The sequence below is a fragment of the Cloeon dipterum genome, chromosome 4, assembly GCF_949628265.1.
Source record: "Cloeon dipterum chromosome 4, ieCloDipt1.1, whole genome shotgun sequence".
Classification (NCBI taxonomy): domain Eukaryota; kingdom Metazoa; phylum Arthropoda; class Insecta; order Ephemeroptera; family Baetidae; genus Cloeon; species Cloeon dipterum.
In genome coordinates this window covers 19,195,287-19,220,789 of record NC_088789.1, presented here as the reverse complement: position 1 = coordinate 19,220,789, position 25,503 = coordinate 19,195,287, and the positions used below count along the sequence as shown (strand labels likewise).

The 25,503-nt window shown below is 39.0% G+C and overlaps 1 protein-coding gene across 1 annotated transcript in view; it reads left to right on the top strand.

The window, feature by feature from the left end:
- Positions 1–24,305, top strand: part of LOC135943245 (uncharacterized) — a 110,721-nt gene extending 86,416 nt beyond the window's left edge. The window contains exons 10-13 of the mRNA XM_065489699.1: positions 2,332–2,470; positions 6,505–6,610; positions 16,761–16,985; positions 21,489–24,305. Of these exons, the coding sequence (XP_065345771.1) occupies positions 2,332–2,470; positions 6,505–6,610; positions 16,761–16,985; positions 21,489–21,869 (851 nt within the window). The 3' untranslated portion in view covers positions 21,870–24,305. The remainder of the gene's footprint in view (positions 1–2,331; positions 2,471–6,504; positions 6,611–16,760; positions 16,986–21,488) is intronic.
- Positions 24,306–25,503: the final 1,198 nt, after the last annotated feature.

The window sequence follows — 25,503 nt, the reverse complement described above, 5'->3', positions numbered from 1 at the left end:
AGTGTTGCACGCATATTGAGTTTAATAAACCATTAATTAATAACGTATTTTACTGTCACAGTTGGGCATAAAAATGCCACTCATTTAATATAGTCTACTTAATATTTTTTGATACAAAACTGTCGCTAGATTCCCTTATTGGAGAATAAAGTCTTATTTATTAAAAATCAAAAAATGGCGTTGCTTGCGGACATATCGTTGCTACTTGTCATTTTATTTAGCTAAATCAGATTGGTCGCTGATTACGCTTTTTAAAACATACATATTTTTACCGAAATGTTCCTTGAATTCTGCATAGAACATAATAACCAGCGTCAAAAATGAGCTTTTAGAATTTAAAATCCCTCTCTCACCACTCCAAATAAACAAGCCCTACGATGCTCATCGAATTGTAATTTCCTCGTCTGCTCATTTCGAGTGGTATGACGAAACAGAGAGAGCAGAAAAGCGCGATGATTGTGATTAAGCCCCGGCATTATATTCAGAACACAACCGTAAACAGAAATGAATCAGCCCTGTGCGGCGACGGACAATCATTTCGGCCTCGCCGAGAGCTCATTATTGATGGCCCCGTGACACGCGGCGGGCAGATTTGTTCAGAGAGAAACAGCGCCCAGGGGATTCGCTATACGCGATAAAGGATTATCTGCGCCTGTTTTCGGCAGCGGTTGCGAATAATGATGTCGAACGGTGACTGACATGACGCTGCGCGTAATTAACCCCAGCTGGTAAATATCGGCGCCGTGGTGCAGTTGACGACTATGACGTGAAGCACATAATTCCATTAATGAGGGGGCTGCCTGTTTTTCCCTATAATAATTTACACTCGAAATGTTCATTGAAATCATGCATATTGATAAATTTCAGATTTTCACTTGAAACATGATTTTGCAGTGGAAAAGGTAGATCGCAAAAAATATTACAGTACTGCCAATATTTCGCTCTAAAATTTATATTTTGGAAGTTTTTGGGCGACCCATCGAACACATTTTTACCGCTTAGCGTGTCAATATTCGGACTGGACATTTTGCAAGCGCCGCGCTAAAATTTCAGCGCGGGTTTTCACCGTCGAAGGTGCCTTTTAAAATGAAACGTTGATACCCAATCATTCATCCCTGACAATTAATAGGCGACCGTTTTCGCATTGGCAAAATTGCTGGAAATGACTTGCATTTCATACTAACTGAACACTGAACTTGATTGAAATCAAACGGCAATTCGTGTTGCTCCATAATTTTTAGATCCTTTTTTTTGGAAAACAAAAAATTAGCATGACTGTGAAATTAGAAAACATTATACGGTATTCAAATATTGGTTAAAATACATCTTCAAGACCTAAATTGAACGAAAATATTGGAAGGATCGTTTATATTTCTATGTGTTTCAAGTAAAATGTGTTAGATTGATCTTAATAAAAAATAATTTCAATGGGTTTGTCCTAACAAGAACAATTCCTAACAAGACAAAAATTCAATCCAGTCTGGAGATTATTGATTTTTCTTGTTTTCCTAAAACAATAAAATTGTTGAACTAATGTTTGGGAGAAGATTATTTTGTAATTGCTTTAAATTGTATGAAATGGCTAAAAATTGACCTACATGATTCAGACCTAAAATGTACGGATTTTAAAAGCACAAAAAAATCACCAGAACAATACCTAAAGCTTCAAACAATATCTGACAGTATTTTTCTCTTAGATGTGAACAGAAACAATATCAGAACATTTCCAAGTTTTTCCGAAAAAGTCCCCAACTTATTCAAATTAGACAAGGAAGTACACTCTTGAAAAAACATTTAGTTTGGGTGCAAAACATTTTCAGGTTAATATTTTTTGCGATGTGGTGATTTTGCACACCTGTTCTAAATATATTTTTGTTTACATAGGTGCATTATTTTCCTGATTATGCATAGCTCTTTTGCAATACAAAATTTGGTTTTGAAGCAAATTTGACTAGATAAACTAATATAGCTAGCAAAGAAAAAAATAATACTGTATATTTAGTATTTGAATCTGTTGTGAGGAAAATTTTGCTCGATTTGCAATTCCTAAATTACGACACTCAATTTGAGGAAATTCGTGGGTTTTGTTATGTTATGATGCTACTATTCTTTTGAAGTTGTTCACCTGGTCCGTTTTCCATGCCTCCGCCGCGAACAAACAGAGAATTTGCATGATTTACACAAAGAAGCGCTCCCCTTTGGTATTTACAAAAAGTGGCCGCTCAGCAGAAACAAAATGCGCCGTCACTCTCGGCCCCCTCACTCGAGTGTGTATCGGCAAATAATATCTGCCAAGTTCGCAAAGTTTCCAACTTTTGCTCTTGTTCGCAGTGGAAGTGGTGCTGCTGGTGTGGGGCATTTGGCTGTGCATCGGTGTGCGGAAGGCGCCCTCGGAGTTCAACGAGTCCCGCTTCATATCCATGGCCATTTACAACGAATTCCTCCTCTCCATCTTCCTCAACATCTCCATGTGAGTATGCATGCGTGAAATAATGTCTCTCTATCCACACCCAATGTGCCGGAATAATTTGCAAATGCGTCAAGCAAGAAGAAATCTCCCCCGCCGCGTCGCCGAATAATGAATCGCTCCCGCGGGAGCGCTAATTTTTTTCTGGTTAATTTCATACCAATAGGCTGTCGCCCGCTGAAAGTTTCCCCGGGCAAGAAAATGATCGATTGCCACCCTTCAAGTTATTGCTCGTTTTATAGCCGTCGGGAGGGGAAAAAGACCTCTTTTTGGCCAGTAAATTTCTGTCCTAAGAGAATAAGACTCTGTTTTGTAGTGAATTAATCGTTAAGGGTGTTTTTGTATGGGTCTATCTTTCAATACAGAGTGTTCTGCAAACATTTTAATGTCCCCTAGAAGGCGTCCAAAATATAGGCTGCCGTCCCAAGAGGCCAATTACTTGCCTGCTCTGCTCAGTTGCAAATTTCTGTGCAGCCACAAGGGCACTGCAGATATGCAAATTATGTTACGGCATAAATACATATTTTACCACGAAGGGACCAGCACAAAAACAACATTTACGACGCAATCTGCTGTTGGAAACTTATAATGCGGCATTGTTTTCCTTATTGAATCTGTTGAGATCATGATTCGAAGCCATTTTTTGACTGAGGGGTAAGGGGTGCATTTCTATTCATTTTCGTTGATTGTATTTGCAGCAAACTGTAAACTCGATCAGTAATTTGATTTTTACTGGAAACACGTCGATTTCCCTTCCTCACAAAAATTCCCAAGCTCAAAATACCATTTTATGTAATGAAAAGTTAGTTTCAAAGAGTGAAATTCCGCTTCTTCTAAGACGAGAATCCAAGATTCCTTGCACTTTTCTTTTATATTTAAATTTTTTGAATTATTAGTCAAACTGCAATTTTTAAACAGGATTTTGTTGACTTTTAAACCTTAGTTGTTTGTAGTTTTTAAGTTTTAACACAGTTCTCTTGTAAAAATAAAACAAAAAGAGATTCATGAAAGCCCTTAACAGTATTTGACTCTTTTGATTAATATGTTATGTAGAGTTACACGTATTTTTAAATACATAACGTTGTTTCCGGGTCTTTGTGTGTATCGATAACGCAGAGGGTGACGGATGACGCGTGTGCTGTGCAAGGGCGTCGTGCGTATATCGATATCTGCTGCTGAATAAATCACGCGACAGCACCGACTGTGGATAATATATTGCATCAACACGTGGGTGGCGGCGGCCGTGGTGGCTGCTTCTGGGCGTGTGCGTGTGATTTATGCACGAAAAAGTTGTGCAATAAAATCCGGCGAGATGGAGAACGAGAATGGAATGCGTTAGTTCTGTGAGAACAGCACGATGGTGCTCATAAATCATGTTGAGAGCGAGTGAGAGAGCACCCCGGGCCAAGGTGTGTTTCGCGGCACTTGTCTTAATTTGCCCCCTCAACAGAATTAATTTTCGCTCTCGCTCCCTTCAAGAGAGAGGAGAGCTAGCTACTTTTCTCTTTTGCTGCTGTTTTGTGCCGTCCAAGGGGAAAGGGAAACGCGCCTTTTGCTCGAGGGTCCTCGCTGGAGTGGCAACTTTTTTCGCAATATTTGCTCACTGTTGATGACACCGCTTCTGGCGTGTTGGAAATATATTTTTTTTTCACAAACAGCACACTGTCAATAATAACTCGTTCCTCATTGGCATGAATTTTGAACTCACTTAGGTTTGGAAAATAATTTTTCAATAGGATTAAAAAAGTAAGAGCTTTTCATACACGTGCAAATTTTGAAATTTTCAGTTTTCTGCAGGGTTGAGATTTTAAGACGGTCAACTATTTTTTTCGCTATGTATCCCTGTTCGAGGACCGGGAAGGTCGCGCACTGTACTAGCACGAATGCTGAGGTTTTCCTTTGCTAAGCGACTGATTTTACGACACAAAATATGCAATTTTGGAGATTTTTGAGTCTGTCTAAAAATAGTCCGAAACTCAGCTCGATCCCTAAAATTTGCTCCAAATTGCTAACTTTTCTGGTGATGTGAACAACGGAATAACAAGAATTTTAATAGATTCAATTTGTGGAGTCAAAAATCAATATTTAATTTCGTTGTCCTTTTGAAGTTATTAACATCATGCAGGTATCACTTTTGGAAATCGAGTTTGAAAATTCTCGCTGGCCGGCAAGAGAGGCTTCATTACCATCCTGGCGCCCGCGTTTATTGAATTTCGGAGCGTTATCCTGTCATAAATCGAGCACGCATATTTTTATGGACGAAGACAGTGATGTCATAAATTGAAAAGAGCAGAACAATTTATCCGCATCAGAAGCGTCTACTAAAAAAGCTTTTTGTCGTCGTGCTGGGAACGAGCTGCTCCGAGAGCGTGTGCTACATAGGCGAAAATTTAATAGGATTCGCGCACTATAAAAAGTTAGTCGGGCCAAAAACGACCGTCCGGTAGCAAAAGTTGAGCAACAGTATACGCATTTGGTTGGCGCTCGTTTATCAACAGGCCCCTTAAATTTGCATTCTGAAAGCTTTCTCACTGATCCCTGCTCGTCTGAATCGACAAAAAGCGAGGATCAACGAATGAAAGAGTGAATGAAATTGGTGTGAAGAGGCATAACTCGACAGCCGCGATGATAATAATTACCGAGGGTCCTTTCACCCGAAATTAGCCCCGGGACGGACGCGAGAGGAGGGGAGGGCAAGCCCCTATGAGAGACCTAATTATGATTTATGCTCCCGGCTACAAGACAAAGGGCGAATGTCACGCCCCAAATGAGACCATGCCCTTTAATAATTCTCTCTAGCTGCTCTTCTTGCGCCTTCTCTTGCGCCGCGCCCGAATAATTATTCGCTTGAAAGTGAAAAAGCGCGTGGGCTTAGCGGGCGAGAACTCTGTTCATCTTAGTTGCCCGACCTCTTCGGTTCTGGCCAGAATAAATGCCCAAAGACATTCTGCGGTAAGCCTTTTTCACCACTGGCTTAAATTGTCAAAAATGCTCAACTTTAAAGTTTAGAGTTGACGATGTCTGCGAATTAAACGAAATTTCACACATTCAAAAATTTGTATAGGTAAACGTTTTGCATATTATAGTATGAAACACCACTTAAGCCATAGAAAAATAGGGCTCTGCATTACAGTGCATTGAGCAAAGTCAACTTGTTTAACTAAGATTAGCTTGAAGTATTTTCAAAACTTGAAACTTTGAATTCGCACAGCATTAACCGTTGAAAACAATCGAAATTTTGCCATAAAGCATATGAAATTCGACTGATATCAACCGTTAAAAAATAAGTTATATAGAGCAAGTAAAAATCCTGACACTAATGGTGAAATCCTATTTCCAATGCACATGAGTTTAAAATGTTTAAAATCGTCCAAACTATTCTAAACAAAATAATTTGAACATTCCAACTACCAATCAAAATTCAAATTATTTATTTTTACAAGATCAGTTCCATTTCATTTAATATCTTGCTAAATTTTTGCTAAAATAAATACGATTTTTGTCTTTAAAATAATAAAAAAATATAATAAAATATCTAAATTAACCCAAAAACAGACTATAATAGGGAGCTCTACTGCTCTCTCTTGACTACTGCAAGAGTTTTGTTTCTCATTATACCGTTCATTAGTTCCAGCCACCCAAACATATATTTTCAGTAATTTCCATTGCTATTTTCATGCACAATGCTTTGTAATTTGAGATAAACCTGATTGAGCTACCAGACATAACCATGCACCCTTATTGTGTCTACAATTTAAAATCTCTGAGCAAAACGTATCGCATATACCTGTCTATTTCTGTCTTAAAACAACATCATTGTTAAGAATTAATTTGACAATTTCTCTTCATCGCAATTTTCTCTTCGATAAATGTCACGGGAAATTGGGCTGAATGCCAGTCGCGCCAGCCGCGCCAAGGGTGTGCTGCTTTAAACGCGAGAGACGCCGCGTGGGAAAAATCCTCGTCGACAACTTCATTTGAAGAAAGAAAGTTTTCGAACATGTGACAATAGCAACTGGCGCCTTTTCTGTTCACAGGCTGTTCCTGCAGTCGCCGGCCAACCCTGACCTCCTCTACGTGATATTTTTCTCTCACACACAGCTGACGGTGACCATGCTGCTCTGTTTCATCTTCGGCAGCAAAGTGAGTAGAGAAGACACGACGACCGTGTCGCATCCCTCTCATCCCCACGTCACCCCTGGGGGTGAAGTCAAAGAGAGAAAGTGCCACTCTGTCCAGCCAAATTGAGCGGAGACGCTTTTTTGATGTCGGACCCGCTTTGCCATTAAATTTGCAGCACGTGCCAAGTGTGACGCAAGTGATATTTCGAAAAAAGCGAGCGAATTCGATAGAAAAACTTTTCCCCACCGGTTTTGTCACTTTTGCTTTGATTAATGACGCGCGGAGGAGATTCGCTGAAAAAGAGCAACTTTTTCCATTTGAAAACGTATCTGAATGACAGCCAATATCGGAGTTTTGTTTTATAGGCCATTCGTTGGTTTACTGGTGTGTAAATTCGAGACACAAAAGCATCTGCTCCAATGTTGAATTGCTTATTTTCCTTTTACTGATCAATTAGCATTCACAGCTAAAAGCAGAACAGGAGAGAGAGAGAGAGAGAGAGAGAGAGAGAGAGAGAGAGAGAGAGAGAGAGAGAGAGAGAGAGAGAGACTCGAGCCAATGCAACAAAAGTTGAAGTTGTTAACTGTAGTTCAATGAGAGCTCTTCAGACTGCAGACTCCTGTTTTCCAATTAAACTAGTTTGTCAATTTCCGAGCTAATTATTCGATTCAGAGCGTTTCTCGTTCCAGAGGCTGAACGAGCGGAGACTTACGATTAGCAATAATCTGAGTCATGAATAAGGTTTGAAATAACTCTACAAAAAAAGGGAAAACGCTAAAAATTTATGGTTTGAGCCAGAATCTAAAAAAAGCATCAAAGTTATGTCCTGTGGTCCGGTAATTTTGCTTTTTTTCTAAAACTTGGCCCTGTTGGTCCGGAAAATTCGATAAACCCAGAAATTGCTAGTTTACGAGCATCAAAAGATAAAAACCCGGGAAGTTTGAGTAATACCTTACTTTGTTTAGGTTGGTTGTGGAAGAAAAATCCGAACACCTCTGAACACGTCTCGTCAAATAAAAACTTTGCTGTTGGCCCTAAAGTCTTAGGCCAAAGTTCAAGGTCACCAAAATCAAAATTATAAATTGAACTCAAATTTGAAAATCAGTGTCTGCTAATTTATATGTCAGCCTGGATTTCATTAATTTGGATACGGAAAGAGCTCTTTTTAGAAATCTTGATTTGGAGGATTCTAATTTATTAAAGTCTTTGAGATCATCTGTCAGCACTGCTTTGAAACTTTTCAATCTTGCAATAGCTCCAATCGCAAGTTACGGAATAGAGGCGATTTGGCCATTTTAAATCTCAAAGACTTTAATAAATTAGAATCCTCCAAATCAAGATTTCTAAAAAGAGCTCTTTCCGTATCCAAATTAATGAAATCCAGGCTGACATATAAATTAGCAGACACTGATTTCCTTGTAAAAGAATTGCAAACGAGATTTTCACTGCCGGAGACTGATTCATTTAAAAAGTTCATGGTTTTCACTATTTGATCTGTAATAAATTGACCTATCACTCCTGCGCGAGTGAGGACTGCGAGTGCAAATTCTGTGATATTAAACAAATTAACTTTTACCATTTTTTTGAATGTGTTAAGAACAATCTGACGTTGTGCCAAGCCGCCAAAGCAAAAACGAGCATAGATATGTGATTTAATTACTCTGTATTTTATGTCTGTTGTACACCTTTTGGTGTTTAATAAATATTTCATTCATTCAAATTTGAAAATGAATTTATTGATATTTTTTAATTACAAACTTGTATAGAGCTTTAAAAAGTTAGGTTTTAACGTCCAAAAAGGCGCTTTACACATTGATTGCATTTAAAAAAAAAAATGTTTTCACGCCCAAATCTCAGCTTGTAAGTAATAGTCGGATTTTCAAAAAAACACTCACCGCTAGACTCGTATTGACCTCCAATAGTTCGCTGAAGTGCCCTCTTCAACCCCTTAATGCACTCCAAAAAAAACGTTAAGTTGTTCAATTTTGTATTTTTTGCACCTCACTTCGCAACGGGGTCGAGTGTTTATCACCCTGAAACTAATTCAAAGCATCATGGAATGTGATAACGAGTAAAATGGTATGCAATTTTTGTTAAGTTAACTTTTAAAACTCGAGATTTAGTTCATACGCTGTTTTTTGTTATTTATTAATAATGCGATGGCCTTACAGGCAGAAAAAAACACATTTTAACTCAATCTCGGCTTCTAAGTATCAGATTTACAAAATCTTCTCACCGTTCGACTCGTCATAACTTCCCCAAAAGCAGTCAGAGGGTGTACGCTTCTTCAACCCCTTTTCAAAGATATTCACGTATATTCTAAATTATATTTGACAGTTAATGATTAGTTCAATAGACTCATAAAATTAACCAAAAGCCCATAGACAAAAGGTTTGTCAATGAAAATCTCCCTGTGAGCAAGAGCAATTTTCCTCCAGGCTAGAAATTTGACGTGTGACCCTTCTCGCCAACGCTTAAATGCCTCTCGCACCCGAATGGGATATCACGCTGCGAAATTTTGCCCAGAGCTAAGTCTAATTGCGCGCCAGCTAAGTGCTCTTATTTCCCGCGGCAAATCAGAAGTGGCGGCGGATTAACTGCCGGACATTTAGCTCCCTTGGCGAATGTGTACTTAGCAAGGATCGTAGCACGGCGCAACTCATTCGCCGCTGCTCGATCAAATTAATGAAAATCGCCGCAACTTGAGCAAACTCGCGGCGCGATTAATTAAGAGCACGATGAATTTCTAAGCCAAACGACCGGATTTGATCTTGTTGCCTCTTGTATTGCGCACGCATTGCACTTCTCTCTCCGATTTCCATTTGGATAAAAGCGGCTTTAATGAGTTTCTCCGGTAATAATGTTTGCTTTATCCAACAGATTTCGAACGATTTTTAATTAACTCTCTTAGACTATTGTGTTTGTATACTGAACTTAAAAACTCTTTGTTTTCTTTGGGAAATCAAATATTTTATTGAAGGATGACAGGAAAAGGTTTAAATAAAAGATATCAAAATAAGCAAATGATTAGGTTGGATATTTGAGACTATTTTTCGACAAATGAGCTCAGAGGTAAAATTCAGAAAGGGTTTACTCGCAATTTTCGGCAAAAACTCTATTTATAACAAAATTTTCTGATCAAACTCAACACAATTGCTTCCGATTACAATAGTCCCAATAACCCAATATTATTGAAAATGTAACAAGAAAATTATGATTTGCAGTCTCATATTTGTCGTTTTTCTTTTTCTGGCACAAAAAGATCTCAAAAAGGAACTAACAAATATCCACGTTTTTTTATCACAATAATTATCAACATAGTTGGAGAAATTAAAATCTTCAGTTGGAAGCGTGGGTTTGATTTAACTTTTATTAAACAAATTCAGAACTTAAGGGATTTTTTAAGAAAATTTGGATGCCATCCTGCATTTTGACGAAATTTTTATAAAAAATAATTGACGGATTATTTTAATTCAAAAATCGTGTTCTTCAATGAGTCTATCGAATGTTATCTGCAATAACTATTATTTTTAATGAACTACAAATTTTCCACCGTTTTACTACTCTTAAAATCAGTCCATCAGTTGAAAATATAATTTGAAACTTGATGCCTGCACCCTAGCAGCTTCTCGTCGTAACAAGCCCAGTTTTATCTCTGCAATTCCGTCAGTCGAGCGACTTGGAAAGTTTTGAATTAATCTCGGCGGAAATCCTGACTGGGGAAAAATTATCACTTTTTCAGCAGCGGCGGAGCGCAATTCGGAGCAGGAGGGTGACAAAAACGCGGGCCATTAGGCGCACCTCGCGACAATGGTGCACACTCAGACGAAGCTATTTGCGAGCAAATCTCTACCGAATTGCGTCTAATTCTCGCGCGGAGTTACGGCTCGGCTGTAAATTTTATCGCGTATCTCGCCGAAATTCCACGACGGTAATGTGTATTTTCTGCCCGAGATATACAAACTGCACTGCTTTAGAGAAGAGTCATTACTTTTTACAATACCTCCAAGCACGTAGTGTACACAGTTTAAAGAACTTATTCTTAAGAGACACGCGCTAAAGGAATAAGAGCTTCAAGTTCAGTCGACGTGTTTCTCTTGCTTGCTCTCATTCCCGCCGATCCGCCTTCGTCGTCGTGCTCGTCTTTTTATACTACACACTCTACTGATGTCACTGCAAATTCGATTCACTGACTTAATTTTAAGCGTCTTGCTATCCAAACATCTTTCAACGACTATTATAAAGGCTCTCTATTATTCTCGTCTGTTTGTCGTTGCTCAGTGGAAATTTGATTTAATTAAATCGTAGCTATAGCCAGTTCAGTATTTCTTGAATTGGAAATGAGTGACGCTGTGAATATTTGATTTTTTTCGAAAGTTAATTGATTGCCTTTAGACTGTTTTTCAGGCAGTCGGTTTCGGCACAGATATGACATGTGGGATTTTACCTTCAATAAGTTAGTGCATTAAAAATGCGGAATTTCTGAGACGGGATATCTACCTAATCTCTCAAATTGATTATTCTTTCCGGTGTATACATGAAAATTTAATTCAGTATTCTACGATACGTCAAAAAGGCTGGTGAACGATTTTTACAAGAATATTGTAAATTCAAACACTCAAAGGACTTGACGGGTTTCCACAAAAAGGTTATTCTGAATGCTGGAGCCTTCGATCCCATTTATTTGACTCCCTGCTACACTTTCCTTCTTCAGATTCATGCGAAAGCTATATAGGTAGGTAAAAAAATTTGAACAGCGAGATGCCTTTTTTCTTCGTTGTACGAAGACGTTTTTCCAGCACACTGATGTGAGAAGATTTTTTGCAAAAGGCAAACTTTTCCATAAAAGAGCAGGTGTAACCATCATCAAGTTGCTATATTATTTAACTCTGCATTAACGCGAAAGGCCCCGACAGACGATTCTATGCGCGTGGAATCTGTGTTTAATCCTTTGTAAGCCACTACGTCACATACTTTCTGAAAAATCTGAGCAGGCTTTGTTATTTTTCCAGCATTATGTGCCTGAGAGTAGGCTTTTAAAAAACGACCGACTTATTCCATTTCAAAGGTACAAAAGCTGCAGGGTTTAGCTTTCGAAATTACGCTGGGAGTGACATTTTACGATTTTCAGAAAGGGATTATTCTGCTTTAAACAGTCGATGAGGCTGTGGGCCCCTTTAATCATGTCAGTTGGGCATTCGTGTCAAGAAAGTAAGCGGAGAAAGTTGTTTCAAAAGCACTAGACACTCAGTGCCAATATCAGGTTTATGACTCCCAACTTTTTTTACAGCCCCAGCAGCTCACGCTGATTTTTTTTTTATTTTGCCTGTGGCGTGCCGGCGTAAATCAAGGTGCGGGCGGCAATCCCTCTTAAAATTTCCTCGGCAGCCGCAAAAATTGCGCGTCCTGGGCGTGGATTTCCAGTCTGTACCGCACAGATAAATTAGAGCCTTATTCGTGCGGGGCCGTAATTCAGCGATGCGCGCGGCGTGGTTGGTGCAGCGATCTGGAGGCTTCGCCCCAGGGCAGATGGCGTGTCTGTTAAAATTGAACAGCGCGCATCATCGGGCCAATTTACGACAGGCCTTCGCCCGACGAGTGTCAATTTTACTCAACTGCTTCTTTCCCAGAATTCAGCTCAACTCGCGGCCTCTGGGGAAGCACAAATAACGTTTGATTTTGTGGATTTTGCAGAGTAAATAAATAGGGCTGTAAATTTAGGATGATTGGCTATTTTTTTCTGAGCTTAGATTTGTCACGAAACCTTCGAGTGAGCATGATTTTAAGCCATCCTAATCATAAATAAATAATTCATAGCTGCCAAAATTGCTGCTAAATTGGCTTAAAAACCGTGTCAAAGTGTAATTTTTAGTCACATTTATCCCATTTGTCTTTCAGGTGGATTTTTATCCGGTTATATATATGTTTAATCTTTTCTAATCCCCAAGGTTTTTTTCTAGCATTCAAATATCGTTTTGTTGCAAATTTTAGACCTGTATTTTGTATCAATTTAATTCTTTAGGTGATAAAAGCAAAAATGCTGTAATTACATCGAGGTTTTTTTAAATTAAATCCACTTCCTGATGAGCATAATCCTGACTGAAAAAATATTGATAAAAAATTGAGTCGGCAAATTTATTCCTTCGTAATTCAAGGGCTTTAAGGTTTGTAATTGTATATCTCGGACAGAAAATACAAATTGCTGTCGCGAAATTTCAGCAAGAAACGCAATAAAATTTACAGCCAGTTGCCTCTTTATAAAAAATATGTACCAGCCCGTTGGCTCGCATTGTTAAGGCACTCTCAGGAGTGTTAAAGCAATGTGAGGTATTTGAGCAGTTCGGAGATCTAATACTGGCTACCCAATGTCAGAGATGGCAAAAAGTGGTTAGTTTAGTGACTCGAATTGCTCAAATTGCTCGACGGGCTGGGAGGCGCACCGGCGCCGACTCGCTACTTGCTGGTTTGCACCTTTCCAGCATGCGTGATTTGGCTTCACGGGACAAATGTCTAGCGTTTCAATGCAGTCCTCGGTGCGGAGGCAAGTGGCCCTTCAGTGGGCTGGGTCCCTGTGCGGCCTGGTGCGCCCATGTTATCCGTTCGCGGTGTTATTGGGACCCGGGTTTCAGCATTCGTGCTAGTGCAGTGCGCGCCCTTCCCGGTCCTCGGACGGACAAGGATAAAAAGAGCAAAAAAAAAAAAAAAAAATGTCAGTTTCGGTAGATTACCTGTCTATTTATTTAAAAAGTATGTATTTTTCCTCTACGCAGCAAATATGTAGATTTTCACAAATACTATATTATGCTTTCAAAAATTGGCGAAAAATAGTATTTTATAGAAATAAGGAAAGTCTGGAGAAAAAAATGCCTAAAACCAACCATATATGCTGGTCAGCAAAATATTCGACTATCCGTCTGAAACTCACAGCAATATAAATAAATAAATTGCCATTTTCAAAAAGTTTTGATTGAGAGTTCTCCCTTCCTTCCAGATTTCTCGGGGCATAAAAATCGATTTTGATAGGGACCTTATCATGCTGTGGGCGAGATTTGTGCCCAGGATTGAGAGAATCCAGGATAGGAAAATTCTGGACGAGCTGTAAACTTCTCTCTCACTCTCCCCTTGCGAACTTTTTACTTTGCGCTCCACACGTACCCCTTTATCGAGGGCAGAGCTGTCGGGCAGCTTTCGCAGATGACGGATCTCACTTTGGCTTGGTCCAACCCTTCTCCTGCAGCCAAACGCGTGGAAATCCCTGGCGGAAGCACGGACGCTTCTATTATCATACAGTAGCACCGCAGCCGTCATCTTGGCGAGTCGGTCGTAAAGAATTACAACTTACAGGATGGACCCTCTCAGCTTTGGTAGCAGGAAAACACGCTTTTCCAGAGGGGCGTTCGCGCCGGATACTCCAAAAAGATGAAGATAACCTTTGGCACTACTCCGGAAACTATCAGAAAAGTACAAGCATTCAGAAATTGAAAATGAGGGGATGGTGAATTTCCATTGGACCAAAATTATTTTTTTTAGAAAAATTTGTGTTCTTGAACACTGCTGAAACAAATCAATCCAAGGAATGAAAATATTTTTTAACTTTCTATTTGACTTCATTTTTTTGTGTCTGACACGGATACATCAGGGATTTGATGATTTAGTTTTTGGTGAAACCGTTGAATTCATAGAGCCTTTTTTCCTGATGTGATATTGATGATTTTCGGGGCAAGTTAATAGCCCAAAATTTCGAAATTGATTTAAAAAAACGTGTTTGCTCAATTTAGCTCCAATTTGGCTTCATTTTTTGTTCAGTGAGGCAAGTCGAACGGTGGACTATTTTGACGTTCCGGGAAAATTAATTTATTGGAAAAATATAATCGTTTCTTGCTGACAAAAATGGAGCTAAAAAAACTAAGTTTGACAATAATGTTATCTTGAAATGTTAATTAACGTTTTGTAAATGTATCTGCAAAAGGTTAAAACCTAGGTACTTTTACCGGGAAACCACCAATCGAATTCGTCTTGTAAAGTAGAGTCTCTCTATCTTCATGTTTGAATGACAACTGGCTTCAAAATTAGAGTTTGAATCATTCAAATGTTAAATCCCTAAAGGATTTCTGGCCTTTGAAACTCCATAACTCGCTTACTCAATCGAATACAAACTTTTTTCCCCTGCGGAAATCTCTTAACTTGTTGGATAATACACAAATCCAAGGACTATTGACAGTTACAATTGATACAAAATGAAATTTTCTTCACGAGCAAACAATATAAGGGGGAAACACATGGCTTCATTAGCGAATGTCCGGCTAATGGAGCAAAAAGCTGACCGCATTGAAATCGAAACGGCCACAGCTGGAGGAAAAAGCAGCATTATTCGATTCGGTCTTGCCACCTCGAGAGAAAAACAAGCAAGTATAGTGCTTATGTATGCAAATAAGGCGAGATCTATACCATTTGGGGCCATATTTCGTCGGCTGCTGCATTATTGAAAGGCCTCGAAGGTGGCTTCGGCCAGCAAAACCCGCAAAGCCGCCGAGGGAGGCGAAATAATGCATGCAGTCCGCCTAACATAAGCACATTAAAATACTCGCACGCTCGACTGTATATGGGGCCGGTCGAGAACATTATCGATTCGTATACACAAAACAAAAAAGGCAAGGGAAACCCTGCCACTTTATTAACTGTGGAGATTCATCAATCATCCTCGTCTCTTCATCATCGGACCTTTCAGGAATTGATTGCGATTGCCAAACCGGAATAATTTCACTCGACACAGACGCGGGAGATTGACAGAATCACAATTGCACATTTTTAAGGGTTGAAGAGAGGAAGGGTCGTGCGATGCGTGGCCTTTTGTTTGGTTTGATTTTGAAAAAGCTTTTTCCAACGTGGTCCGCTGTGAATGCGAAAAAGAGCACAAAAACACTGGCTGCATGGGCGGCGGAGTGGAGCGCGCGCGAGTTTATTACGCCTCTTCCTTTATTATTTCGTGTCCTCGGGCTGCGAGCTTCATTTAAATTCTCGCTAACACATCGGGATTTGGCTTGGCAAAATCCGGAGCATGATTGACACGCTGAATCTCGCGAAATAATGCCAGATGAAAAGCAAATATCAGACAAACATACAAAAAATTGTACTAACCCATGCTGAGTAATTTAAATTTTTTGTCCTGTCTATTGGTTGTCACTTTGGTTGATATAATGTGCAAAGCTATTAAAACCTACATTTGTTATTAAGTTCCAAGCAAAGCTTATGATTTTGCAAAGTAAAAAGTTGTAGCACAAATTAATATTTTACATTTATTTTCCTGTTTGCCAAAATTCGAATAACTATGTTTCTTTAGCAACAAAAATAGTGAGGTTTCCGGTAACTTGGCTAAATTTAAAACAAAAACCGCGTTGCAGAAAGCAATACCAACCCTCCCAATGTTATCAGCATCTTACGTTGAATTTTGTTAACATGAAAAAATTTAATCTTTTATTCCAATTTTACCCATATTTAGAAGGAATGATGGAATGACTTCTTGATAAGTTCTCAAAAGCAATTTATGTATCCCAGATGGAATTGTATGATCAAACAGCAAGTTTTGAAAGAACTAAAAATTTGCAAAGAGATGAGAGGAAAAGAATTGTGAAAGTTACGAATTTTTAATGTGATCCCTTCCTCTTAGCTCTCTTTTAGAAAGGACAATTTTTGGTAAATAATTTAGCTTAATTTTAATACGGTCTTAATATAGATATTTCACTCCAAAGCAATCTCATGAATTAATCACACAGTTTTGCAAAGTAAACGAACAAATGTCCTTTTTCGTTTGCTGCAAATATTGTCAACTCCAAATCTCGGGTGCTAACCATCAGAATTGCAAAAACACGCTGAAACTTGTTTATTAGTTATTGCCTCAAACTCTAAAATAAAAGTTTTGTACTCGGAGAAAGTATGGAGTGGTAATTTACATAAAATTTGGGTTATTCTAAAATATTTTTAAGCGGTGAGCGAGGTTGTGTTTGCTTTTAGAAATGTAACTGGGAAGTTGAAGTACGTTTCCAGGAGACACGATCCTCATTTTTATGAGTCACAACCCCTGTTCCATTTTTAAACCGCAACTTTTTCCTCTCCCGTCAATTAATCATAATAATGTCAGTCATTTTGAACCCGACCCCCGCTCTGTTCGCAGGCTTACATGGTGTACAAGGGCCAGGGCAAGTTGGAGGAGCACGGCGTTGGATCGTACGGCACCAAACCGACGCAGACGGCCATCAAGTTCCTGACCGCGGGCTCGCGACATTCGCCGCGAGGCTCGCCCAACAGGACCATGTACGGCGGGGCCACCCCTCAGGCCTACTCCAACACGCCATCCAGCGCCGCTTTGCCGACGCTCGAGCTGAATGGCGACCCAAATGTGAGTCAAATTAATTAACTCGCTCCCGCAGGGAATACTGCTGGCGAAATTTAACTCGCACCCCTGTTTATTTCTCGCTCCAGTATTTTAAAAACAACTTTAGCTCATCTTTTTGCTCGCAAAGGAAACAAAGTTTAGGTTTTTTTAGAATAAAAATGTTTGTTTTTATTCAAGTCTTGTCAATTCAGTAAATTCAGTCAATTGGTAAGTGCTTGCTCAGTTCCTAATCGCAGCTGTCACGCACCAAAAATAAGGTCTACTAATTAAAAGTGTTTCAAAATAGAGCTTTTAATTGTAGAGTATGTAACAGTCGAAATTTCAACTAAAATTTTATTTTCTTAGTGAGTGTGAAACCAATTAAGCATTCCGAAATTAAAAATAAAATAACTCTCAGATCACAGATTATTTTTCTAAAGCATTTTTTTAAACTTGGCAAATTGACAGAAAATACTAGTGTTTTATTTTTTTAAACGGAAAATTGTTATTAAAATGCAGCTTCTTGTTTGGAGATTGTATTCAAACAAGATCTTTTAAATTATTATCTTTGTTGAGGTTGAAACGCCCCTTTTCATTTTCATTTTGCGGCTGACGTTGAGTTCTCGCCATCAATATTGAACAATGTCTCCCGAAGTGTGTTCTGTCAAAGAACAATATCGTGGGGTACATGATAGATGGGAGGGGCAGTCGATAAAAAAGCGGTCAACTGCTCCACGGAGATCAAACCGCTATGGTGTTTGCTTTTTTCGCTTCAAGTATTTTGCGGGTCAGAAGCAAGCTAGCGCGCACTTGTTGGTGATCGGCAGAAATCAGCGTGTCGTATTTCCGCCTCTTTTCTGTGTAGTGTTTCAATCTATTTTCGACGGAAAGAAGGAGGAAAGCCAAACGTCCTTTTTCTCCCTTTAAACGTGTGGGGATCGATTTCCTGCGCTCCCTCCATTGTTTCTCGCCAACAATGCTTATCTCCCACGGCGCTTTCTGAAGTTTAAATGGCTCACAAGGAGAGCGCAACAATTAATCCGAAAAAATATATTATCAAGCTAAGGAATGGTAATGATAAAACACCACAATCCTTGGATTAAAAGGCGCACTCTCCTTGTCAGTTTTAGAAAATTTATGTGTTTGGAACATTTTTAGTGAAACCTTTAATCCAGACACGAATCATCAGGAAAGATCATCTGCAGCTCTTACATGTCACGCAATCAACAATCATTCACAACATGAGCTTCACCCTCCGAATCCAATTATAATATTTTTGAATTAATTAAAGGGGATATAGAACCACTGTACAGTGAGAGTTTCAAACATGAGCAAACTTTGCAGGATCGGCAACTTTCTCGTCCTTTCTCATGGTCGTCCATTTATTCATTATTATAAACCGTCTAGACACTCTGGCTCCTCATTAATATTTATTTGATTGTTTCAAAGTGTGCAAAGTGTTTAAAATTCATGGTGAGCAGGCATAGTTCAAAGTTCCGAGAAGGTTGGAATTTCACTTTAAATTTATGAATTTTTGTATTTAATTGAAAGCCACTAAACTGGATCATACTCAAACAGTAACCGACACTCCTTTCTCTTTCTAATGTCAACAAAAATTTCTCCAGCACTGTCTGTAATGAAAATATTTCCTATGGTATTATTTAAAAAAGAAATATATTTTTGGTGATTATTTTCAACAGAAATAATATTCAAGCGTATGAAATTTTCAACCCTCCTTGTACTTGTAAAATTTTGTTCAACGACGGTTGCAGGAAAAGAAGTTAGAGAGCTCGACTAAAGTAACATCGCTGCAGAAGCAATAAAATTTGAAATTCCTACGCTCTCCCGAAAGAAGTAAATTCCGCTCTGTTAGCAAATGGTCGCGATGATAGTAAAATTTTGAAAAATATCCACGACGAACAGCGGATGTGCAGAAGGCAAGTGAATTTCGCGCTCCATTTCATCCGCGCGCAGCAAGAGATCTTTCCCCATCACGCGCAGTGCATTATCTCTGGCAGGAAGACATCATAATCACGCGAGTTTGTCACCCTCGAGCGAGAATTCCATCTTCAGAAAGCTTTTTGCCTCGTCTCTCGCGAACAAAGAGCCAAGCGTGCTGCAGCAGCAGTTGTTAACCCTCCGATAACCTTCAGCGGATGGAGATTTTCCCTCTTGCATCAGCGGACGAGAAATCTACACACACACGATCAAAGTCAATTTCCTAATGCAGGTCCGTCGTTCGTCTCCGATGAGCTCATGAAATTCTAGCAGGCCTAATTGAATATATGCCGTGTGCACCCGATAATTTTCTCCTTTGGCCCAGTTGAGATTGATCGACTTTGAGCCGTGTGCTCACGCTGACCGAGGTCATGCAGCGGAGGAGAGTTGCTAGCGGAAAAATAGATTACTTTCCGCTTTTGAAAGCAAAGTTCGCGTGAAAAAAGTAATATAGCATTAGCGGCAGATGAAACTTTCTGCACGAGTACGCGGAGAGCAGGAAATGAGCGGAATTTATTATCGGATCTTAGAGCTCCCCGTCCTGGGGGGTCATACTCGCGAGTGTAATGAAGCTTTAATAACTCAAAGAGCGCACCTTGACGCGGGAAAAAGAGTGCAGCCGTGAAACTTTAATACGCTTTTAGTCTTATTAATGCTTTAATGTTCCGCCGTAAGAGCTAAAACGTCCTCACATATATATTGCAGCAAATGATGATCTGCGTACTCATCGTCAATTTTTAATCGCTTGAGATCCTCAAAGAATTTTGAAAATTAACGCAGGGTTGAAAGCAATTATTTTTATTATCAATTGCAAAAATTGTGGCCGTTCGTATTAATATGCACATTAATGTTCAAAGCCGAATAGAAATGAGGGCGTTTCCTTACATTTTTTTGGGTTTAATTATGTAAAACCAACATTTAAAATGAAGTGCTGATAAATAGGGATGCTCGTTTTATTTAACTTTTACGGTTGAAATTTTTTTAAAGGTTGGTATTTTTCATTAGAATATTTTACGGCACATGAATTTGTTTTGGCGGATTTAAAAATAAAAATATTTACTAAATAAATCTGAAGTTGAAGCGTTAAACTTTTATGTTGACTTAATTTTGCACATTGCTGAGTTTTATGTTCAAACTAATAAGCTGTTCAACTAGCTGCTAATTTTAGTCACCAATTAAGTTCAATTTCCCTTTAAAAATGGGGTCAGGGTTACTTCAGTTGAGGAAAAATGGGAATATGTATTTTTAAATCAGTATGAGATTGAAACTTCTGTGGTTTTTATTTGAGATAATCCATGCAAACTATATGGAACAAACACTGCAGATAGTATGCATGAATTAGATTAAAAGTGATTTTATTGCGGATCAGCAGAGCAACTATGCTCCACATTCAGAATTATCTCAAATAAAAATCCACAAAAGTTTCAATCTCAAACTGATTTAAAAAATACATACAGCAGTGTACCGAGGAATAATTAGACATGATATGATGTAATCTCTTTGCTTCTTGTGAAGGTTGCAAAAAAGTGATGCTTCTCCAACTGTAAATTACTCTTGTCTGACCTCAATTCATGCAGTTACCCATTGCTCATTGCTTGCTTGTTGATCTAAGGCCGCTGCGCAGGCAACACCATTAAAAATAATTAATAACGTGCACCCTTATCCGGAGCAAGGAAAAAAGGAGCGGTCCACGTCCGTAATAGACGCAATTCTTCTCTCCGTCGTGAAATAGAGCTCAATAAAAATGATCAACGCGCCGCCTCGCGGGGCTGCGATGATTTTTCGTTCGTTCGCGTCCGTCTCTGATGGGGTGGCCCGCATGCTTGGTGACCAACGCGTCTTTTTAAAAGCTCTCTTATTAATTGCTGCGGTAAGCCAAGACCATTCATTATTTGCATAATGCGGCGCTGAAAGAGTCACTGAGCACGACTCAAAGAAATACCGCTTTCAAAGTAAACACGACGTGCTCTGCTGAATCGCGTGTAATTATTCAGCGGTGGCTAGCGAAGAGGAAAAGTTAGTAGCTCTCGATTCCCGCACAAACTCTTTGACTTGTTTTGGCACTACTCAGCGACGCACTGCTTCTCGTTTTTTCATCGCTTAGTATTAAAACTCGGCTTCTCAACTTTCAATATATATTTTTTTTAACCCCTAGAAAAGCATTTCTGTTTTGCTCAACAGCTAAAAATTCTATAGGATTAAATAAACTTTGCCTCTCCTGATTTGCTGTGAGAACCGGCTTTTTCATTTAAGACCCGGTTCCTCCAGCCCCATGTTTTCCGTTTGGCGCTGCTATTGGGACTCGGTGAGCTCATAGCGCCAGAGCAGGATTCTCCAAAAAATAAATAGATAAAGCTCTTGACTTATATTTTCACTACCTCATCGGCTACATTTCATTATTATTTACGAAATTCATTAAAAGAAATTAATTTAGTTAAAACAAGATGAATTTCCGTGACCCTGGGAAAGGTCAATTAACCTGCAATCACGTGCACCGGAAATTTATCGCTGCTAATATTGCTGTTGCAGTTGGAGTTGGACAGGCTGAGCTCGCAGCTGGAGTTGCTGCGGCAGCGGCACGTGAAGATGGGCACGAACCGTCGCGTGTTGTGCAAAATCGCGGCCATCCAGCGCGTGATCGGCGAGGTGGACGACGAGGATGGCGACGGCGACGACAGCCCGATCGAGTCGCGCGACGGCCACAGCTTGAACAATGTGATAGCCGCGGTGACGGACAAGATCGTGTGCGCCGCCATGGGTCGCGTTGACAGCGTGGACAATGAGGACGAGTCGCAGGAGCTGGACATGACCGTCGAGTCGGCCGCGCTCAACCGCAGCCTCACCAAGCTGGCCAACAGCACCATCACTCTCGACGACAAAACGCACTTCACCAACGAGATTTCTGTCTAATGTTGTAATGTTGCGTGCTCATTCATGCGGGATGCACTGTTTATAATTTTTTAATACTTCTATGCAAATAATTATGAGTGTTTTTTTCCAACAATTAAATACTAAAGTGTGCAATGGATAAAAAATAATATCTTGTAATATAAGTCATCACGATTTTTTATCATCTTGAAAAATTGTACGATTCAAATTTAATTTTGTGTTGATATTTGATAAAAATTTGGAATTTTTCCGTGATCAAGACTTAGATTCACGGACAATTTTCTCAGAAGTGAGTATTTGGTAAAAATGTATACTCATTGCAATAATTTTTCTCCCGTATATCAGAATTCTAGTCGTCATTGATCTCTTCAATTTTTTCACGATGACATTTATTTATTTGATGTGCAATAGCAATATTATTTCTGAGTTTGCCAAAGATGTTTGAAATATTTTGCTCAATTATTTTCAGCCAAAGAATTAGAATTAGATAATCTTAAGCCGTCAACAGAAGGCGTCACCGTGCAATTATTATTATATATTTTCGGGTACTCTGCGATATCAGATTATATATCCTGCTGCTGTGCCACCTCGGTGTAAAAAGACGTTTTTAAGTGCTGAAAACCAAACTTGCAGTAGAAACCTTAAAACAGTTTTTCACAACAAAAATCTTACATATTTTCTGCAATTTGCGGAACTGATTTTGGTTTCCACCACGAAAAATTAAATATTTTTACGCTAAGATAGCACAGTAGCAGGGTTGAATCTGAAATCAAAGTCGGAGTACCAACAAAATTAATAAATTAATCGTGGCACTATCTGTTAATGGCTTCAAACACCAAAATGAACTTAAAAACTCTGAAAGCCCCCGTTTATAAAAAAATTTCGTGTTCTTCATATACAAAAAATATATCTGAAACTTTGATGGGCGTCATTTTTTAAAGAAATATTCAAAGATTATTGTACATTTTGGTTGAATACATTGTTTTTATTTTTATAATATTAATTTAAGTTTTATGTGGAGATAATTTTATGCATCGTGTTTCCGCCTCGTGAAAATATGTTCTGCAAAGTTTATTTTCCTCTTTGTCTCGCTCTAATTCGACGTCTTCAGCTGGAGGCTGCGAGCAAAGTGAGTTATGCATTTGGTTGTCGTGACGGCGAAACATCATCGCCAAAGTTAATCCAACTGCGCACTCGAAACTCATTTACGGAGCTGTGTGCCAGAAGTAACAGCTGTTGCTTTAAAGACCGAGTTGTTCACTCCTCAAGGGCGACGAGAAATTTCAAAAACATTCGCATCGATTTTGGCGGCTTGCCGAGCGAAAATATCATGCTAACAGTGCATCCTTTGTGAGGGATTAGCCGAGTGAGAGATTCACACAAAACTGAATGTGATATCTAAATGTATAAAATGTTGTTGCTCGAGCCACACTCCTTAGACAATCTTCCACCTGACCGACCAGGGTAATCACTTCAATCGAATTAAATTAGAGACCAATCAGTGTGCAAACAAATTCCAAATAATTCAACGTTGGCTCATTTTAAATCTCGGAAGGTAATCTAAGGTCTGTGATATTTTTTACCGTGTAAATAGCCAGTTCGTGTGAGACGATGTGTTAATGTTTTCCGAATTCTACGGTATGTATATCTATAGCTATAAACTAAACTTTATGTTACAACATCGTTCTCTCTGTGCCGAATTGGAGCAAAGTGTCTGGACAATCCTCCGCAACCTCTGTTGTCCAGTTGGACCGAATATTCTGAGCCCATTCGGTCCAATTCGCACAACAACCCCGAATTTAAACATGCTCATCGGAGACTATTGTTGGACGTTCGCTCCGAACGCAATAAATAAAAATAATTAACCTCAGGTTGGAGACGAAATGGACAAATCTTATGTGATGTAGCTGGAACACACGCACAACTATTGACCACCCAGCCTCTAATTTCCTGGCAGCAATTCATCAATCCACCGCGTGTACAATTTCGCATGTTTGCTGTGTCGTTGCATGGAACCAGAGCAAATACGTCAAAACAAGCACGCACAACAAGCCAGTGCAGCCATTTCACCGTTGTAATTTTTATGCAGGGCACGCATACCCTGTCAAAGCGGGATTTTACATATTTTTTTCCTCTCTCTCTGTCTCTCTTTCTGGTCAAAGCAGTGAGTGTTTTGTGGTTGGAAATTTATCAAAAGCGTGTACTAGGTGTGAAATTATAAATCGCTAAACAATGTTATTGCAATGCGAGTGTTGACGAAAATAATTTTTACTTGTAACCGCTGAGAAAATTCATAATCAAATTTTGATTTGATATCAAAAAACATAATCTTTCCTGCATAATTATGATGTCAAATTATCCGAATTATACTCATTCCTTTCGTCTGTGCAATAGAATTCTCAAAACTGACGGATGTTACATGTTGAATAAAATAAAAGACATGACTACTGAAACAAATTTAACCATCTGTTGACTTCCTTTTAGTTAGCTTCGTCCCCTATTTATCAAAGATGATTTTTAGACAATACCGTGGCATCAACTCAAAGGAAATTTTTAATTTAATGAAATTGTATAGCCAGAAAGATCAGTGTATATTTACAAATGTTTAGAATAATTGCAGAAAATTTCAAAAATAGTTTTTGTGCAATTTAGGTAATTCTGGTTTTATAGGCAGTATGTATTTAACAATAATACTAACTTATTGCTATTGTTCATTTTTTATTTTCCGAGAAAAAATTAGAATTTTTCCAAAGGGGTTAGTTCTGGGCGCTGTATCATGTATACAAATTTACCTTGGAGCAAAGAACTCCACGTGTTTCGAAAGCTTTTTTTATTACCATCAGAGGAGAATTTTGATTAAATTTAATTAAGCTTTGTCTTTTCGACCATGATCTTCATGATCTATTTATAGACATGGGCATTATTGGATTATTGCGGTCTGTGCATGTACAAGTCCCACAACAATCTTCATGCTTACATGGCAAATTATCTCGCATCAAATCTTGTTAAGCGAGCTACAACACTCGCCCTAATGCAACGAACGACATTATGCCGCTGGTCTATCAACCGCAGTCCAGCGGCGAACCGCGTGGGCAACGCTCTGATTAATATCCTAGATCACACACACACTCACTCGCTCGCGTGGTGCGTTGTGTGAATTGAATACGCGTGATGTGCCCGTCTTTCACGATCAACGCGGATTAATTCAATTTGGTCCATTCACCTGCATAAGTCTGGCATTCCGAGAGCCGGCAGGGTTGAAATCAATCCATTGCAGTAAACAAGACCAGAGTGATGGAAATTTGCCAACTCAATATTTCGCTTTCGTGGAACTCCCAATGCTTGGTGGTGCATGCGCGAAATAATGATAATTTGAACCTCGCAGCTTCCTCTCTATTGTGATCAATTTTGCACGCAGTGAATCAAACTCGTCAGTCGTCACTCCGGTGCACTGTCTATTGACGATTAAAGAGGAATGAATCTGCTCGTAGTCTAGTCCAAAATATTTAAATTTTTTAATTATTTTATGAGAACTCCACTTAATTTTAAGATATACTAAATTAAAACCTAGAATAAAACGGAATGGGGTATTCCAGTTAACTTGAGATAATTTTTTAAGGGGGAAAATTATTTCATTAAGCAGAAATTTTTTATT